Here is an 18,516-nt window from a genome sequence, read left to right as displayed (position 1 = left end):
TTGACGTTTGCACTGAATCAATCCCATGCCATATCTCAAACCACCAGAATGCATATGAAATCTCCAGGCTGGACTGGGAGCGTTATGTCGGGGGGAGCAACCCCGTACACACTGCAATTCAATGTGGGAATTTGTTAAGCGTTTAGCGCTACAACTTTAGGAGTGATTGGAGCACACTTGAATCCTATAACTTTTGAGACTGAGAAACCATACCAAACAAATACGATTTGAACAGCCACTTGCAAGTGCATCATAAAATATGGTGCAGCAGGCTTTATTTATGCTGTGCATTGTTTTACTTGCTTCTGGTGTCACATTTATTTAATACATATAGCGTCCTTTGCGCTTTTGTGAACAGTGGAACAACTTAGCTATCATACGTACTCTTGAAAAATAAAATGGCACCTCCTTTTCCCAGACACCTTGAGGGCTTCAGGAATATCATGACTATAGATAAATAAGTTCCTTTTTAACTTGAAATAAATAAATAAATAATGGTTAATTACATGATGTTTTATTTTAAAGAGAATGAAATGGCTGGATGGGGGGAGAAATCATATTAAGAGAGAAGCAAGAGACCTGCTTCACCTGTCACAGCAAGCAAAATTATAGCTTTCCGGAACCATGCAAATGCGCTGACTCTGAGAGACAAACTGGCACCCACTTAGTTCCTTCCCAGTCCTTTTGGCATGGCACTGTGGCGCAGGCAGCTAAGCCAACGTTTGACCTGGCATGCAGCTGGGACCACGGTTAATCTCCCTCCTTAACCACGATCTGCAGCTAGGGACAAACAGTTCATGAGGGTTGTTTGGACCCTCTACTCCCCTCCAGAGCTACAATTCTCAGAGCGGTTTACCAATCAATGCCTTTCCACCGTTGATTCTGGAAACTGTAGCTCTTTGAGGGGAACAGAGGTGGCCTAAATCTTATCAGTACCCTTAACAAACTACAGTTCCCAGGCTTTTTTTGGGGGGGGGGCAGAGAAAGCCATGACTTTAAAGTCACATGTTGTTTAGTCGTTTAGTCGTGTCCGACTCTTCGTGACCCCATGGACCATAGCACGCCAGGCACTCCTGTCTTGCACTGCCTCCCGCAGTTTGGTCAAACTCATGTTCGTAGCTTCGAGAACACTGTCCAACCATCTCGTCACATGATACTGTTTTAAATGTCTATTTACAGCAAACAGATAAGGGCATTGGCAGGATTATTGTAATAATCTGCGGTTTCACAAGAGCGTATATTTAAAGTAGAATAAAAGATTAAATTACTGTATCTTAATTTAGAATATGCAGGAAATGTAAAAATAAATAAATTTAAGGAACCTCAGAAAGAGGAGGAAGTCAAGTTTTGAAACGTTAGAATGATTGTAAAACTACTGAAATGTATATAACTGAAAATCATAAATATAAAATAAAATAAGATACTGATTTAAATGTCTAGCGCAGATCACTCTGAACTAGACTGGATTTGTGGCACTGAGGCAAGAGTACAGTTGACCCCTTTCTTTATGCCATTTCCCCAATTGGGTCACTTCGAAAGTACATAAAAATGTTTCCACGTTGAGGGAGCGAGAAACGGGGCGCAGTGCTGCTAAATGATTCCAAAGGATAAATTCCTAGATTTCTTCTGTGAGCAGCTTCCCCCCATTGCCACTCAAGAAGATATTAGGCGGGGCTTCAAACATAACTCGGAAATTGCGCCTGCAAACATCGAGCCTTACTTTCCTGACGTTAATGGCTCCGCCTCCTCTTATTCCTTAGCGAGGGGGGAGGGACTTTCAATAGAGTTGGTCTGCGCGCGCTCCTCCTAGAGGTACAGTACATTAAAGACACCTTCACTTCCGGTTCTTAGCCACGCGTCACCAGAACGCAGGACAAGGAGCCTTAGAAAAATCAATAAGAGTTGACACATCCTGCATTTCTGGTGACAATGGAACATCGCCATTATCCGTTGATTCTTTACGAAGACTAATATTTCCTCTGTGGACGAGTCTAGCACTTGACATCCCTGCGATGTCGATATTCCTGGAAGTGTCAACAACTACGGTTGTGCAATTCTTATAGCAGAAAAAGAGGCGAGATGGGTCGTATCTCTATCTCTATGATTTGTATCTCTATTGTAGACTGGAACTGGGGAATGGTATTCTGAAATTGAATCTATAGTTGCTAGGATTTTAAGGTTAGAGTCGCCAATGGATAGAGGGACCTCACTCGTAGATTTACCCATAGATTTACCATGTAGATGAACAGCAAATGTTATTTGAGATGGGACTTCCTGATCGGTTTTGACTCATCCTCCATTGCTGCTATAATAATAATAATAATAAGGAATTAAATCAGGTCTTTTCAACAGTTGCAATGTGCAACCCTCTCCCACACCCCCAAACTCCCCTAAGAACAAGTAAGTAGGCGCAGAGGCATGGAAGGTCGAAGTAGGGGGCAGAAACCGGGCTGGAGACATCAGTGACAAGTTCCAGATTCTTGATGCGATAGAAATGTAGCAAGCCTATACAAATGAAAACGTCATTCACACGGATATCCCTTGTTTTCCGAGCTGCAGTTCACTGAACCTTAGTTCCTGAGGCTCTGCAACGGGCTCCTATTTATAAAATAATTCCAACGCAAATGAAAAGCAAAACTAATAGAAAAGCAACTGCGCAGCCAAGTATTCCTACTTTTAAAAACGCGCATAAGTAAATTAAAATACAAAACGGCCGAGTTCTCCAACCAAGCATGCAAATGTCTAAAGGCGGGCATAAAACGCCCTTAACGGTTGTGTTGAAGCCGATTTAAATAAAAACCGTTTACCTGTTATGTGGCTTTATGTGGCAGAGCACCTGTGAAGCTGGATTGTTATTTAATGGTTGTTTAAATTAAAAAAGAAAAATATACATGCCAACCAGAACCGTGTGCGACTCTACATTCTTATCTCTATGCAGTGCGTCGCTCCACCCTAAGCTTTATTTGCTTCCTTAATGTGTCACTCTAGAATTACTTGTTTCCTTAGCTCTATGGCGGAAAAAGTTTTTTTTCCTGATTGGACCCGCAACATGCCCGCGAGACTTTACTTGTTCTCGCGAGAGGCGTGGTGCGTCCAGCTGATTGCGCGGGCGGTTTGAATCCAGAGAGCCTCTCTAGCGGCGTTGCGGGAAGGTGGGTCCACGCCTCTGCTGCGGACCTGGATATGGAGGGCAAGGCGGAGGCACCCCTGGAGCTTAGTGACGGTGAGGCAGCGACTTAACGCGGGCAAAGGGGCCGGAGCTCAGTGGTAGGGCTGCTTTGCCTGCAGGACAGTCTCAGGTTCGAGCCCCAGCGGTCGGGGAGAATACATGGGTCCTTCCTGGAGGCCTGTTGCAAATGAACACAGGCTTTACTTTATTTTACTTTATTCTTAAAAAAAATATCCAGTGCTTGTTTGGAAACAACAATAACAACCCACCCCTCAGAATCGATTGCAAAAAACAAAATCAAGAAAAATTCACAACATGCAGAAGCTAAATTGCTCAGCTTTTCTAAGCACCTGGGTTAGACTTATCTGAACAGGAAACGTTCTTGGCAGGCGCCGGAAAAAGGAACGATAAAGGATCATCATCTGCTTCCTGTGTAGACAGTACTGGTAACACTATTAAAAAGAGGAGAGCAGCAGCCGCCGCCGCCCCCCCCCCCCCCCCGCTAGCGAAGAAGAATAACTTCACCAAGAACATGGACAGAATAAGTGCCTTATGCCACCTAGCTCATATAGCCCGCACTGGTTGGCAGCTGCCCTTTGGGTTTTCAGTCAGGGAGCCTTTCCCGGTTCTTTCCAAGGGATGCCAGAGGTTCAGTTTGGGAACCTTTTGCATGCAAGGCCCTAACTACATGCTGATTTGCTATAATGTTGTGTACCTTACAACCTTACAAGAAGGGGAGGGGGAGAATAGCTGTAGTGGCCTTTAGAATTAACTTTTACTCTCTTTTTTTCGTTTCAGAAAAATGTAATTTGACTTCAGATTTTAACGACTTGTGTTCTCACATGAACACAAAGATTTCAAATATCAAAAAGTCACTTCAGCTGAGAAAAATAGGTAAGGTGGTTTAATGTTTCCTGGGCATATGTGTTGGCGGGCTGAGTTGGTGAGATGGATTCAGCAAAACATGTATGAAAGTTTGAGAGGCACATGAGAGAAATAACCCTACTGAGCTGGACCAAGTGTCTTTCAAGCCTGGCATCCTCTAGGTTGGAACAGTTGGGGTTTTTTTGTATAAACACATGGAATGTGGTTTGCCAATTACATGGCTACGAAGTGAGCAGGGATGTTTCATGCCTGCATAATTTTGAGAACATTTTCCAAAGTCAGTTTTTCTTCTGTGGTTGTTTCCTCTTACGCTGGGCAGGAGTTCTCACCGATCCAGGTTTTGTTGTTGTTTAGTCGTTTAGTCGTGTGCGACTCTTCGTGACCCCATGGACCATAGCACGCCAGGCACTCCTGTCTTGCACTGCCTCCCGCAGTTTGGTCAAACTCATGTTCGTAGCTTCGAGAACACTGTCCAACCGTCTCGTCCTCTGTCGTCCCCTTCTCCTTGTGCCCTCAATCTTTCCCAACATCAGGGTCTTTTCCAAGGATTCTTCTCTTCTCATGATGTGGCCAAAGTATTGGAGCCTCAGCTTCAGGATCTGTCCTTCCAGGGAGCACTCAGGGCTGATTTCCTTAAGAATGGATAGGTTTGATCTTCTTGCAGTCCATGGGACTCTCAAGAGTCTTCTCCAGCACCATAATTTTTTCTGTGTCCTATGCTCTTTCTTAGCAAGATGCAAAAGGAAGAAAAACATGCAGCTGCGTCTCAAAGCCTTTAACAATAGAGGTTGTGCCCTTGATTTCTGCTGTGCCTGCCCCTCTCCTGTGCTGCTGGAGTGCACATTTAGCCAGGCAATTTGTGGCTTTTTTGGTCGTTGTCTCCTTTGTCTTTTTAAGGAGGAGGAAAAAATAACCATGTTGCTGGGTGCCATCTCCTCCACAGCAAGGCTGTCCTCCACTTCATTTTGTAGGATGCCTGTTGTAGCCATAAGGTTGCATACCAGTTTGATGCTTTCAGCAGAAAGGATATACAGTGGTACCTTTACTTACGAATTTAATGCGTTCCGAACGCACATTTGTAAGTCGAAAAAAAGTGTAAGTCGAATCCCATAGGAATGCATTGGGAGAAAAAATTCGTAAGTAGAAGCAACCCTATCTAAAAATTCGTAAGTAGAAAAAAATCCTATCTAAACCGGATCCAAGATGGCGGACGGAGCTCCATTCATAAGTAGAAACATTCGTAAGTAGAGTTATTCGTAAGTAGAGGTACCACTGTATATACTAGGCACTAGTGCTTTGGAGCAGCTTTGGAATTTGAAGTTCCTGTGCAGACATCCGCAAGACATCTGCTTGGCCACTGGGAGAACAGGTTGCTGGAATAGATGAGGCCTCTGACCTGATTCAGAAGGGCTCTTCTTAGGTTTTTATGGCTATTCTGAACTGACCTCCTATTGGTAGGCCTTATCTGGGCTAAACTACTGAGCCTAGGGCTTGCTGATCAGAAGGTCGGCAGTTCGAATCCCTGCGACGGGGTGAGCTCCCGTTGCTCGGTCCCAGCTCCTGCCAACCTAGCAGTTCGAAAGCACGTCAAAACGCAAGTAGATAAATAGGGACCGCTACAGCGGGAAGGTAAACGGCGTTTCCATGTGCTGCTCTGGTTCGCCAGAAGCGGCTTTGTCATGCTGGCCACATGACCTGGAAGCTATACGCCGGCTCCCTCAGCCAATAATGCGAGATGAGCGCGCAACCCCAGAGTCGGTCACGACTGGACCTAATAGTCAGGGGTCCCTTTACCTTTATGCCCACTTAAATATTTGCTAAACTTTAAATAAGTTGTTAATTATTTAATTGTTAGCTTTATGCTGTAGGGATTTTATTTTATTGTGGTTGCTTTACCGGTGTCATGTTTACGCTATTTCTTTTTTGCGAACCACTTTGAGCACAATGTTTTTCAGGAAAATGCTGTATGTAAACGGATCAAACTGGCAATAAGAAGCCACTTGTGGATGTATTTGCCAGAGGCTGAAGCGAGGTTGGGGTACTCCTGGGAATCATAGCATTGTAGAGTTGGAAGGGACCCTGAGGGTCATCTAGTCCAACCCCCTGCAATGCAGGAATCTCAGCTAAAGCATCCATGACAGATGGCCATCCAACCTCTGATTAAAAACCTCCAAGGAAGGAGAGTTCGCAACCTCCTGAGAGAAGGGTAGTTGTCGTGGTGTGGAATTTTAGGAGATGACAGAGAAGTATGTATTTAACCTACAATGAATTTTCCTGTGGGAACTTTCTCTCTTTCCATGTCAATGACTTGCCTGCCTTATTTGTCAGACCAGGAACCATCTTTGAAGACGGTGCTTAGCAAGATAATTCATGAGGTATCGCTTTTAAACAAAATCCTCAATAAATTGGAGATAGTAGTCAACCATCAGGAGAACCAGCAGAGTCAACTCAAGGTAATCAATGCTAAAAGGGGACTTTTGTTTAAATGGGGGCATCTCTCTAGCGTTGTAAATAAGCCGGTGCTTATTTGAGATGTTTCCATGCTTGTGTAAATAAGTTTGCATACATAAGGTGGGAAAACTTGTATATATATATATCTATATAAAAATGTAAAAATCTTGAAAGTGTCGGCCGAACTTTTCTCCGTAACCACTTGACCGATCGTCCTGAAATTTTGACACAACAATCCAGGCCACTCCCCGAGCATTGTTGGAGACAAAAATCCCCGACAACTCACATCTGGGCAGGTAGAAACCTGGTTTTCCACCAAGTCAAACAGCACCCTTGAGTGGCGTAAAAGCCTCCTCCACCCCCTCCTTTCCTGTGAAATCTAAGCCACACCCACAAACCAAATGACATCATCAACCAAGCAACTGAAACCACCAAGGCGGCCATTATCAGACCCCTAGGCCCCCACTAGGCCCGGGGGGGGGGGAAAGAGGGTGAGCGCCCGGATCACAGACCGCAGCACAGCCTTTGTTTTATGTAGGCCCCTGCCAGGCCCCCACTAGGCCCAGGGGGGAAATAACCCTCAGCAATGCACTTGGGGGCACGGCAAGGGGTTTTTACTTTACAATTTAGCACCACTACCACCACCCCCAAATCCCCCACCAAATAACCACAAGACAAAAATAAATACCATCCTTCAAAACGTCATGAGATACGCTGGTCACGGAGGGGGGGGGGACAAACAGAATAGTTCATGGATCGGGACACATGGGGGCAGTCACAGGGATTAGCCACAACAAAGCGCCACACCCACAAACCCCGCCTCCACCACGAGATCCTGTAAAACAGGGTCTGCATCTGTAGTCTTTAAAACGTTCCTGTGCCAAAGGAGGTGCCAAGAAAGCTTTATGACTCTGAAGCATGGTGCTTTGAACATTAATCCTGAGGTAATTCAGGATTAGGCCTACCGAATGGTGCACTGAACACCATGATGTGAGGGCGGGATACGGCCCTCCACATCCCTTGAAACTCTCCCTCACGGGCTCTGCTTTGCACCCCAGGTCCTTCTCCCTGGCTGGAATTCTTGCTTGCCTGGGTGGCAGATAGAGGAGCGCATAGAAACTAGGCTTAAAAGGTAAAAATTTGCATGTGTGGCTCTGCCCACATTTTCCTCTGGCCCCGCCCACTGCTGACACGTGTCCCTCGGAAGGTTGCCCTGATAGGAATGTGGCCCCCAGGCTGAAAATAGTTTCCCACCTCCAGGTGAAGCTTTCCTCTTTTAGCGCTGGGTACATCAACCCTATGTGTGGGTTAATATATGCAGGCACGGCGAGCTGAAACGACATGAGGATTTATCTTCCCTTGTACGAGCTCTCTTTAGAAAGCTTGCTTTTAAATTTGAGGCTGCAAAAAGAGCTAATCAGAGGGAGAATCCGCTCCAGAACCACTCAAAAGGCATATGGGAATCATTCGGAGTCTTTCACTTATGGCATGGTTAAATTAATTTAAAGCATGAGTCACAGGGATATTTCGCTAAACGTGGCCGTAGCCCTTCACAAGATCGCGTTTCCAAACTGTGGCGTTGGAATACTGATAACCGTGGAAGATTCTTGGTGTTCTCGCAAATCTGAGGCAGTGCATATGAAAGCAGAATATCTCAGAGAACAGAGAACCCTAGATTTTGCATCGCCTGTTGAATAAGGATCCGAGAAAGGGGGTTTCTCATGAGACGGTGTTTAGACGTTTTTCCAGGATGGCAGATCCCAACAGGATTATTTGCTGCTCAGTGCTGATGCAGTGGTAGCTGAGAAGAGAGATGTTTGCAAAATCTGTTGCCATGTTGCAGCCTTCGTTTGGAGGGGGGTTGCTTGAACGATGCACAGTTTTTCGATCTGTGGTCTAGCTCGTGTTACACATCTTGTGTTTGTTCAGCCCAACCTCACCGGGATTACATTTCCCTCCTTTTTGTTCAATGACCTGTGTTACCATATTCATTAAAGCTGCGTGACCAGCCTGCTATTTTACAAATAAGTTTTAATAACATGCTAAAATATTTAAATCATAAAAAAAATACTGAGGACCATAGTAATTGATGTTTATGAAGGGTCAGGGTTCCCCTTTCATAAAAGCAAAAAACAAAACCCCTTTGTTCCTCTTGACATCCATCAAATTCCAGGAGCTTCAGGAAACGATTGAGAGGTACTACAAGGAAGCTCAGCATCTTGAGGAGAACATGCCTATTCACCTGCCCAGAGCACTCCCAATCCCAAGCAGGTAGGTTTCCTGCCACCAAGGCAGGATTTGCAGTTCTTTAGGCAGAGGCCATCAATACTTTGGGATTCAGCCGTGTGCTCTTCCAGCGATGTTCAGTATTAATGGTTGAAGCAGACCTTTTATGAGATGCTTGACAGCAGCCCCCCCCCAAAGCAGTTAGAAACAGAAAAGGAAAAATCCTCCATCATTCAGAGACTAGTTAAGGATTTGGGATGTGACATACATATATGATTAAAATCACAAATATAATTAGAGAAGGTAGATGAGGGCAGAACAGCTTTGTTGAAAAGCAGCCTCTTCGTTTTTGTTACATACCGAATAAGGTCTGGGATAAAATACAGTTTATTGGAGATTTTGTGAAACTGAATAGATTATAACCCATCTGAAAAAGTATTGATGTGTTCAGAAATAAAGTATGATATCGAAATGATGTTCCTCTTGGTTGAATTGCTTTTAACGTGACTTAATGTAAAAGGGATCGCTAGATGAATTACCGGCACCTCTTAATTTTGCAAATTTTAATATACCCAAACCATCCCAGGGTATATCTTAGTTCTAGGCATGAGAACATGACTTTTCTTCATTCATGCAATTTGTGCAGTTCCTTGACTTCAAAATAGAAATTCTCGAGATGAACACCTGAGGTTAGAGTTTATTCTGTTAGGGCATGGACTCAAAGATGTGCAGCCAACTCCCGCAGCCAAGCTGGTGCCAAACGCATTGCTCTGCTTTCCTTTGGACCACACCAGCAACCACACCGGTCTTGTCATCTGGGCAGCCCAGGACCTCCCTACACACTGCCCAGGCTTGCTCCCCGGGGAGGTCACTTGGGTGCTGCTAAGGCTGCAAAAACGATGCAGGAGGCAGCAGTTAAAAGTTACCGGTTTCTGCAGCCCACAGTAGTAGATGCTGCGATTCTGTGGGTTTGACTTCACCCACGAAGGCACACTCCATTGTCTTTTGCTGGCTGGGGACTGATGGGAGTTGCAGTCCAGCCACATCTGCAAGGCACCCTGATCTAAACCACGGTTAAGCATCAAATCTTGCTGAGCTAACCATGGTTAAGGGAGGTTTACCCAGCGCTCTGCCAAGTGCCACTACGTACCCCCTGGACTCGGTTCGGCAGCCAAAAACCATCATTTTGTTGTGGCATCTGAATCAGATGGGTGCTATCCCTGGTTCAGCTTTCTTTTGTTCATTTTAATGTCTTCTTAGGCCATTGGCACTTGATACTGTATTTTCCCCCTCCCCATCTCTCTCTCTCTCAAGAAAAAAATTCATGTCTTGAACAGCTCTGCCGTGAAAAATTGGCAGGAGGAAAGGAAGCAGCGCATTTTGTTGTATCTGCCGCCTCCGTCGGGGTAGATGAGCTATAACTTATCTGAAGTGGCAAAGAGAGGGAACTTGTCAAGGGTGCTTGTAGCTTCCTGCGTGATAAGCTTTCCTTTGTCGGCTCTGCCTCCACTTCCTCTGTAGCACCCAGGGCATCACGGCGAAGGTTGAAGCGCAGTGCAAAGATCCTGAGGTTGCCGGTGGGAAGAAGCCAGGGAAAGAGTCCAGGTGCATCAAACAAGCATCCTTGTTAACGGAAGAGGAGTTTGAAAGCATTCCTGCGTAAGTAAGCAGTCCCCACCCTTAACCTGAGAAATTAGCAGCCAAGTTTTACCTGCCAGAGAGCAGCGGTTGCCAACCTTTTCAGGCCTGTGGGCACTCCATCTGCTGGTTGTCTGGAGCCATCGACTGCTTCCCAGGAATGACTCTGCTTCAGCCATGTGCAGGTAAGGTTACCTCCTCCTACCTGGCCAATCCCCCCGGCAACGCCTCCCCGAGCTGGATTGGACAGGTAACTGCGTGGGCAGAGTCCACCAGTATCCAGCCCGGGAAGGCAGCGCCGGCCTCCGAACTTCCAGGGCTGCCTTAGGGGGCTACCTTTGAAGGTGACCCGGAAACTGCAATTAATCCAGAATGCGGCAGCTAGAATGGTGACTGGGAGCGGCCGCCGAGACCACATAACACCGGTCCTAAGAGATCTACATTGGCTCTCAGTACATTTCCGAGCACAATTCAAAGTGTTGGTGCTGACCAAAGTGTTGGTGCTGGCCCTAAACGGCCTCGGTCCGGTATACCTGAAGGAGCATCTCCACCCCCATTGTTCAGCCCGGACACTGAGACCCAGCGCCGAGGGCCTTCTGGCGGTTCCCTCGCTGTGAGAAGCAAAGCTACAGGGAAGCAGGCAGAGGGCCTTCTCGGTAGTGGCGCCCACCCTGTGGAACGCCCTTCCATCGGAGGTCAAGGAGATAAAAAAAACTACCTGACATCTAGAAAACAACTAAAGGCAGCCCCGTTTAGGGAAGTTTTTAATCTGTGATATTTTAATGTATTTTGTTACTTGTTGGAAGCCGCCCAGAGTGGCGGGGGAAACCCAGCCAGATGGGCGGGGTATAAATAACAAAATCATCATCATCATCCTAGGGGACTGCGTGCGACCGTGCAAAATGCGCCTCCCCTTTTACGTGGGGAACGGTCATTTCCCCCCCCCCTCCACACCCTGTTCCTTGGATCTGCCTGTCCCCCAAGAGACAGAAAGTCTGTGCCCACAGGGGAGAAAATCTTAACCACCTTTGCCACCTTTGCCTCAAAGGGAGCAAGGATCCATAAGTGGATTACAAGTGTCTGTAAAAAGAAATAAAAAATAAAAATCGGAAAATCACAAATTTGTTACGTATATGTATGGTGCTGATATCACCAATGTTGCAGGTTTGATCCCCGTATGGCGCAGCTGCATATTCCTGCTTTGCAGGGGGTTGGACTAGATCAGGGTTTCCCAAACATGGGCCTCCAGCTGTTGTTGGACTACAACTCCCATCGTCCCTAGCTGGCAGGAGCAGTGGTCAGAGAAGATGGGAACTGTCGTTCCAAAACAGCAGGAGACCCAAGTTTGGGAAATACTGGACTATAAATGATTCACTGGGTCCCCTTCCAACTACAGTTTTATGAATATATGCAACACAATCTGCAGCTGAACCCCTTTTTGTGTTTGGCTTTTGCTTCTCACAAAAGCGATCCTAATTTATTCCGCATCTTCTTTGGCGTAATACCGAGCTGAATGAAAAGTTAATGCAGTCGAGCTCCGAGGTCCTCTGGGTAATGAACAAATTGCACGGCGGCATCTGACTCATCAGGACGAGGCGATTAATGAGACAGAATTAATCACGGCTCCCATTTCAGAAAGTGCTGCTCCTCCTGCCTCCCCCCAACCCCACTGCCCTCTTCTCTTTTCATTTAGCAGGAATCATCCTTGTTTCTTCTGGTGCAGCCGAGTCAAGGAAAGTGGAGCGCTAGATGCCTTCTTAATGTTTCCCATGATTGCCGTTGCAATTTGCCGTGGCTGTTTGAGGCTCCCTGGCATTTCCTTCCCTCCATTTCTGTCTCTCTTTGGGGGGATGTGGCTCAGGTAGCCCCCCCCATCACTCCACATTCAAAGAACACATGGGGGGGTTGAAAGGTCGCTTGAGCCCACCACTCTTGACATGCCCCTCACCATTTATGGGTATGAGAAGTGGATCTGCACACTTATGTATTATTGGATTCCTTACCCATGCTTTACCATGCTCCCAGGGCAGCTTACAACAATTTAAAAAGACAGTATTAAAACCAATTAAATACAATGACAATCTGAAAAATTAGAAAGGGTTTTTTTTGTGTGTGTGTGTGTGTGTGTATCTATATTGTCCTTATTGATGGTATGTTGTTGGCAATGGAAGGGTGTGCCTTTGAGGCTGAAGTCAAACTGTTGGGGAGTTACAGCGCCTGCTGTGGCTGTAGAGACCAATATAGGAGAGACATGTTTTGTTGCAGCTGGGGCAGTTGAAGGCGTCCAGTTTTGCTGCTGAAGGTGCACATGGCATTTCTTCTTTCTGTGCTCTTACTGGCAGCCATTCTTCTGTTCACTGCTGTGGATGCATGACCTGGGTAAAAGTGTAAGATTGGCACAGCCCCTCGATTGGAAGATTTTTTTTTTTAAAAAAGTTATTTCTGTTTGTTTATTTAATTTCTATACAGCCCTTTATTCAAGGATCACAGGGTGGTGTATAAAAAAAGAATAATAATAATTTATTATTTATACCCCGCCCATCTGGCTGCGTTTCCCCTGCCACTGGGCGGCTTCCAACAGAAAAATGAAATAAAATAATTATTAAACATTAAAAGCCTCCCTAAAAGGGCTGCCTTCAGGTGTCTTCTAAAAATCTGGTAGTTGTTTTTCTCTTTGATATCTGATGGGAGGGCGTTCCACAGGGCGGGCACCACCACCGAGAAGGCCCTCTGCCTGGTTCCCTGCAACTTGGCTTCTCGCAACGAGGGAACCGCCAGAAGGCCCTCGGTGCTGGACCTCAGTGTCTGGGCAGAACGATGGGCGTGGAGATGCTCCTTCAGGTATACTGGGCCAAGGCCATTTAGGGCTTTAAAGGTCAGCACCAACACTTTGAATTGTGCTCGGAAACGTACTGGGAGCCAGTGCAGGTCTTATATGGTCTCGGCGGCTGCCAACAGCTCCCAGTCACCAGTCTAGCTGCCGCATTCTGCATTAGTTGTAGTTTCCGGGTCACCTTCAAAGGTAGCCCCACGTAGAGTGCATTGCAGTAGTCCAAGCGGGAGATAAATAGAATGCACACATAGTAACAGACAAAAACAATAAACCCACCCACCCCAATTTAAAAGGCCACAGATGTTTAATTAGCCAAAGGCCTAGGAGAATAGGAATGTTTTTGTCTAAAGGTATGTAACGAAGGCGCTAGGCAAGCCTCCCTGGGGAGAGCATTTCACAAGCAAGGAGGCAACGCAGAAAAGGCCCGTTCCCGTGTCACCACCTCCCAGATCTCAGGTGGAGAAGGCACACGAAGAAGGGCCTTGGTTGATGGTAGTAGGGTCCAGCTCAGTTTACACAGGGAGAGGTGGTCCTTGAGGTATTGCAGTCCTGAGCCGCTTAAGGCCTTCATAGGTCAAAACCAGCACTTTGAACTGGGCCCGGAAACTAATTGGCAGCCAGTGCAATTGGGCCAGGATTGGCGTTTTATGCTCAAAACATCTTGGCTGCTGAATTCTGCACCAGCTGAAGTTTCCAAACCATCTTCAGAGGAGAGGCAGCCCATGTATAATGTGTTGCAGTATTCTAACCGTGGCTTACCCTTATGGAGTAACATTTCAATGGCCCTTCTTGAAGTTAGCCGTGTTCAGGCTGCCTTTGAAGCCCAGGGGTGCACGGAAGCCTCAATGACAATTCACTGTTTTGAGGAGAGGTGAACAACTGAGCCAGGGTGTCCTATTTGTGTATGTTTATTAGGGGCGAGGGATGGGGGAGATTAGTCTTGAGGAACAATTTGTTTTCCCTACCCAAAGGCCTAAATTGGGAAGAACCCCCTTTCTGCTGCCCAAAATTTCCCCACCCCCTTCATATTTCTAATGTGGGGTCTCCTTGCTTCCAAGAGAGAGAATCTGTGTTTGTTCTTTAGTTTTATTACTTTCTCTTTCGAGCAGCTATGATGAGGCAAATCTCGCTCTCCTGTCCTGTGTACAATTCCCTGGAGAGCAATATTGTGTATACAGGACTCTGTTAAAACTTGGACCTTATTAGCTATTTAACACACATCCATTTTTACTGTCATTATTATGTGTTAGACCTCCATGTTTCGAGCCAGAATCAAGAGCTGAATATACCCTGCTAAACTGCACAGAATATATCACCTGCTTTTTCAATAATCTCTTATTTTTCTTCTTCTTCTCCCACTTCTTTTAGCCTGTGTGCTTTCTCCTCCTTGCCGTAGGCATGTCTTGGTCTCTCGCGTTCTTATATATTAACTCACAAGTTTTTGCCCTTTCCCCCCCCTCTGTGTGGGTGGATGGATGTTTTCACATCTATTAGCTTGCTGTCCTTATACTTTAGCGATGCTTGAAATGTGAGGTTCCCCCACCTTGAGTTTTCTCCAGGCAGCTGACGTCCAATCTCCTTTTGATTAAATGCCAGAGCGGGGAAAGGAGAACATGGGGAAGGGAGAGTAAAATAATATGGAGATCTGGTCTAATATACTTTGCACGTGACTTGATTCTATGTGACACGGGAATGGACTTTCTGGTTCCTAGGACAAGCTGCTTTCTGTGTTACTGTGCCTTTGCCTATAGATGGATGCACTTGCACCTGTGATATGCAACTCGGGCACCTGTTTTCGGGGGGTCTTGAGCTTGGGCCAAGTCACACTTAGATCAATGAATCATAGAATCATAGAGTTGGAAGAGACCACAAGGGTCATCCAGTCCAACCCCCTGCCAAGCTGGAAACACCATCAAAGCATTCTTGACATATGCCTGTCAAGCCTCTGCTTAAAGACCTCCAAAGAAGGAGACTCCACCACACTCCTTGGTAGCAAATTCCACTGTCGAACAGCTCTTACTGTCAGGAAGTTCTTCCTAATGTTTAGGTGGAATCTTCTTTCTTGTAGTTTGAATCCATTGCTCTGTGTCCGCTTCTCTGGAGCAGCAGAAAACAATCTTTCTCCCTCCTCCATATGACATCCTTTCATATATTTGAACATGGCTATCATATCACCCCTTAACCTTCTCTTCTCCAGGCTAAACATACCCAGCTCCCTCCCTAAGCCGTTCCTCATAAGGCATTGTTTCCAGGCCTTTGACCATTTTGGTTGCCCTCCTCTGGACACGTTCCAGTTTGTCAGTATCCTTCTTGAACTGTGGTGCCCAGAACTAGACACAGTACTCCAGGTGAGGTCTGACCAGAGCAGAATACAGTGGTACTATTACTTCCCTTGATCTAGATGCTATACTCCTATTGATGCAGCCCAGAATTGCGTTGGCTTTTTGACTAGTCAAGAGATCAAGGCCCCATCTGCGCTATCCCTTTAGAAGCAGTGTCATACCATTTTAAACAATATTGGCTTCCCTCAAAAAATCCTGGGGACTATACTTTTTAAAACCCGCTGAGAGCTCAGCTTCCAGGATCTCCAGGTAGGCCTGGGAGAGACCCCTGCCCGAAACCCTGGAGAGCTGCTGCCAATCAGTGTAGACAGAACTAGGCTAGGTGGACCCATTTGTCTCACTTGGGCAGCTTCCAGCATTCTGAAACTGAATCACACAGAGACACTTAACCTTGGAAACGCTTGTAGGATCGGCTGCCTTGGGGAGGGGTGTACCTGGAAGAAGAGGGGGAAATTCCCCAGGGTGTGGGGCAGATGTAAGCTCGTGCATACTTCTTGGGTGAAAGCTTTTCTACTGCAGGTATGTTGTCTGCTAATACAGAGCTGTGTGCACATATCTTTTGGAGGGTCTTAGAGGGGTCTTACAATGACCATAGAGTTTTAAGCAATGGTTTCTTTCCCCCTTCAGCGTGCTAAAATATTACTACAGTAAATGCTTCTTCAGGCAGAGGTGCAACCTTCCCTTTGCCACTGATCCAGGTGAAGCAGCCTTGCAGCTTCACACATGACCATTGTTGCAGGTGCGCGCGCTTGCATTTTTGATAACGTGGGTTTCGTACGCAAACATGTGATCTCCTGTTACGAATTTGCCCCGAGAAAGGTGGGGGGCTCTGCAAGTTTGGGCATAATTCTGCATGTTTTGTGACGTGCCAGGTAAGGGGAACCTGTTTCCTTCCTTCCTCACAGGTACATGCGAGGCCGCCTGACATACAACCAAGTCAACGCAGTCCTTCAGGAAATCAACAAGGCCGTGGTTAGCAAGTACAAGATCATGAACCAGCCCCCTAAGACAATGTCCGGTGCTGTGAGGAACCTCTTCTTCAGATTCAAGGAAGAAGAAACGAAGAATACAAAAGGTAGCTTTCACTCCCGTGTATGTGTTTGAACCCTAGGTTCAATCCCTGGCCTCCAGGTATGTCTGGGAAAAGGACTCTTGCCTGAAACCCTCAAGAGCTGCTGCCAGTCAGTGTAGGGGTGGGCAGACAGGCCAATCCTGGCTCACTGGGGGTCCATGTTGGCCTGTAAGACCATTTATTCCCTGTTGATCAAGTGATGGGTGAGTCAGCAATGGAATGGGGTTCATTCCTGCCAGTTACCGCTTTGCCAGCAAGTTGCCTGTGATAGCGGCTGGTGAAGCAGACCCAGGATTGCTCCCTTCGCTCATCAACCAGTGAGTGGAGCGTTCAGTCCTGCTGCCACCTGTCAGTCAACCAGATGTCATGTCAGATGATTGACAGCTGGGTGGGCCCATCCTGCTTGTATGCATATTGGGGGGCCAAATATCTAGTAGTTCCTTCCCACCCCTTCCAAATTGAATGTTTGTTTTTAATTTTTGTAAACTGCTCTGAGATTCATTTGGATTGGCAAGGGGTATAAAATACAGTCGCACCTTGGAAGTCGGGCAGAATCCATTCCAGAAGTCTGTTCGACTTCCAAAATGCTTGAAAACCAAAGTGCAGCTTCTGATTGGCTGCAGGAAGCTCCTGCAGCCAGTCGGAAGCTGTAGAAGCCCTGCCGAACGTTCGGCTTCCAAAAATAGTTTGCCAACCAGAACAGTGACTTCCGGGTCTGCAACGTTCAGGAGCCAAAACGTTCGGGAACTAAGCTGTTTGACTTCCAAGGTACGACTGTATGTATTTAAAAGATTTCTTACTTGCCTTCCATCTCTGGGTGGGGATAACCGTACTTTAAAAAAAAAAAAGTAAACCAATCCAAGGAAAAGCAGGACTGGAATGAAATGAAAGGTAAAGTACTCTCTACCAGGATTGTGTCTTTGCAGGCCAGTTCTTCATCGTGGAGGCCGATGTGGAAGAATTTACACAGCTCAAGGCAGACAAGCGTTTTCACAGCATCCTGACCATTTTGCGACATTGCCAGAGACTGCGAGAGATCCGTGGCTCACGCCTGGTCCGTTACGCCATCTGCTGAGGTGCTGTCAGGATGTTTGAGGCTTGCGGTGGGAGGTTCCCCCTTGCCCCGCTCCTCGGGACTGTGCCGCAAAACAGAATCCTTACTTCATTTGGAGTTTTACATGGCAAGGCTGTTTCTTTGCTCCTCTTTCTTCCTACCCTCATTCATTATTGTTGGAGAAGGTGGGTTTCATTTGCATCCGTAAAATACAGTACTGTATCTGTGATTTTCATCTTTCTGCAAAGGTATGAAGCTATACATCCCGCGAGTGCGATTCTCTCACCCACCCACCCACCCAGCTTTGGGGTTTCTACTTGTTGAGCTTGATCTGCATTTTATAGCAAAGCAAGGAGCGAATAGGTTGAACCAAGAATTGCCTCTCAACCATTGTTCAAAGCTTGAGATTTGGAATTGCTGAAATGCCAATAAAGAATTTAAAGCACTGGGCGAGTCGGAATCCTTGCTACTTTCTTTTGTCTCTGGGTTGCTTCTAATGGACATATCTCGTTTGCCACATCCCAAAGAGGAGGTGAACAAGCCTTTGTTGGAGGTGCGCCGCTGAAACACAAAGCCTGGGTGTATGTTTTTTTAATAGAGTGAACAGTAGGGCCTTTTGTTTATCAGGGCATCCCACCAGGCCAGACCTCCCCTGGGTCCAATTCTGGTTGCTGCCATTCACGAACGATAGCAACAAACCGTAACCAGACCAAAAAGTAAGAGGCATGGAAATGTCCTATGAGCAAACGTTGGAGCTGTGTAGGCCTATGTTCATAAGTTCCACTTTTTATTCACACCTCCATGATACCACCTCTCATTTCCACCAAATCTCCCCTCAAAGTCCAT

The 18,516-nt window shown here is 46.4% G+C and overlaps 1 protein-coding gene across 1 annotated transcript; it reads left to right on the top strand.

The window, feature by feature from the left end:
• Window positions 1–3,133: 3,133 nt before the first annotated feature.
• On the top strand, window positions 3,134–18,219 carry SKA1 (spindle and kinetochore associated complex subunit 1). The gene is made up of 7 exons (XM_035100663.2): window positions 3,134–3,223; window positions 3,968–4,063; window positions 6,383–6,507; window positions 8,679–8,776; window positions 10,253–10,390; window positions 16,450–16,619; window positions 17,543–18,219. Exons 1-7 carry the CDS (start codon window positions 3,184–3,186, stop codon window positions 17,689–17,691), a joined length of 816 nt encoding a protein of 271 aa, XP_034956554.2. The 5' UTR covers window positions 3,134–3,183; the 3' UTR covers window positions 17,692–18,219.
• Window positions 18,220–18,516: the final 297 nt, after the last annotated feature.

Source organism: Zootoca vivipara, chromosome 11, assembly GCF_963506605.1.
Source record: "Zootoca vivipara chromosome 11, rZooViv1.1, whole genome shotgun sequence".
Taxonomy (NCBI): Eukaryota; Metazoa; Chordata; class Lepidosauria; order Squamata; family Lacertidae; genus Zootoca; species Zootoca vivipara.
The sequence above is the reverse complement of the archived record's forward strand: the minus strand, read 5'-3'. Positions and strand labels throughout refer to the sequence as shown.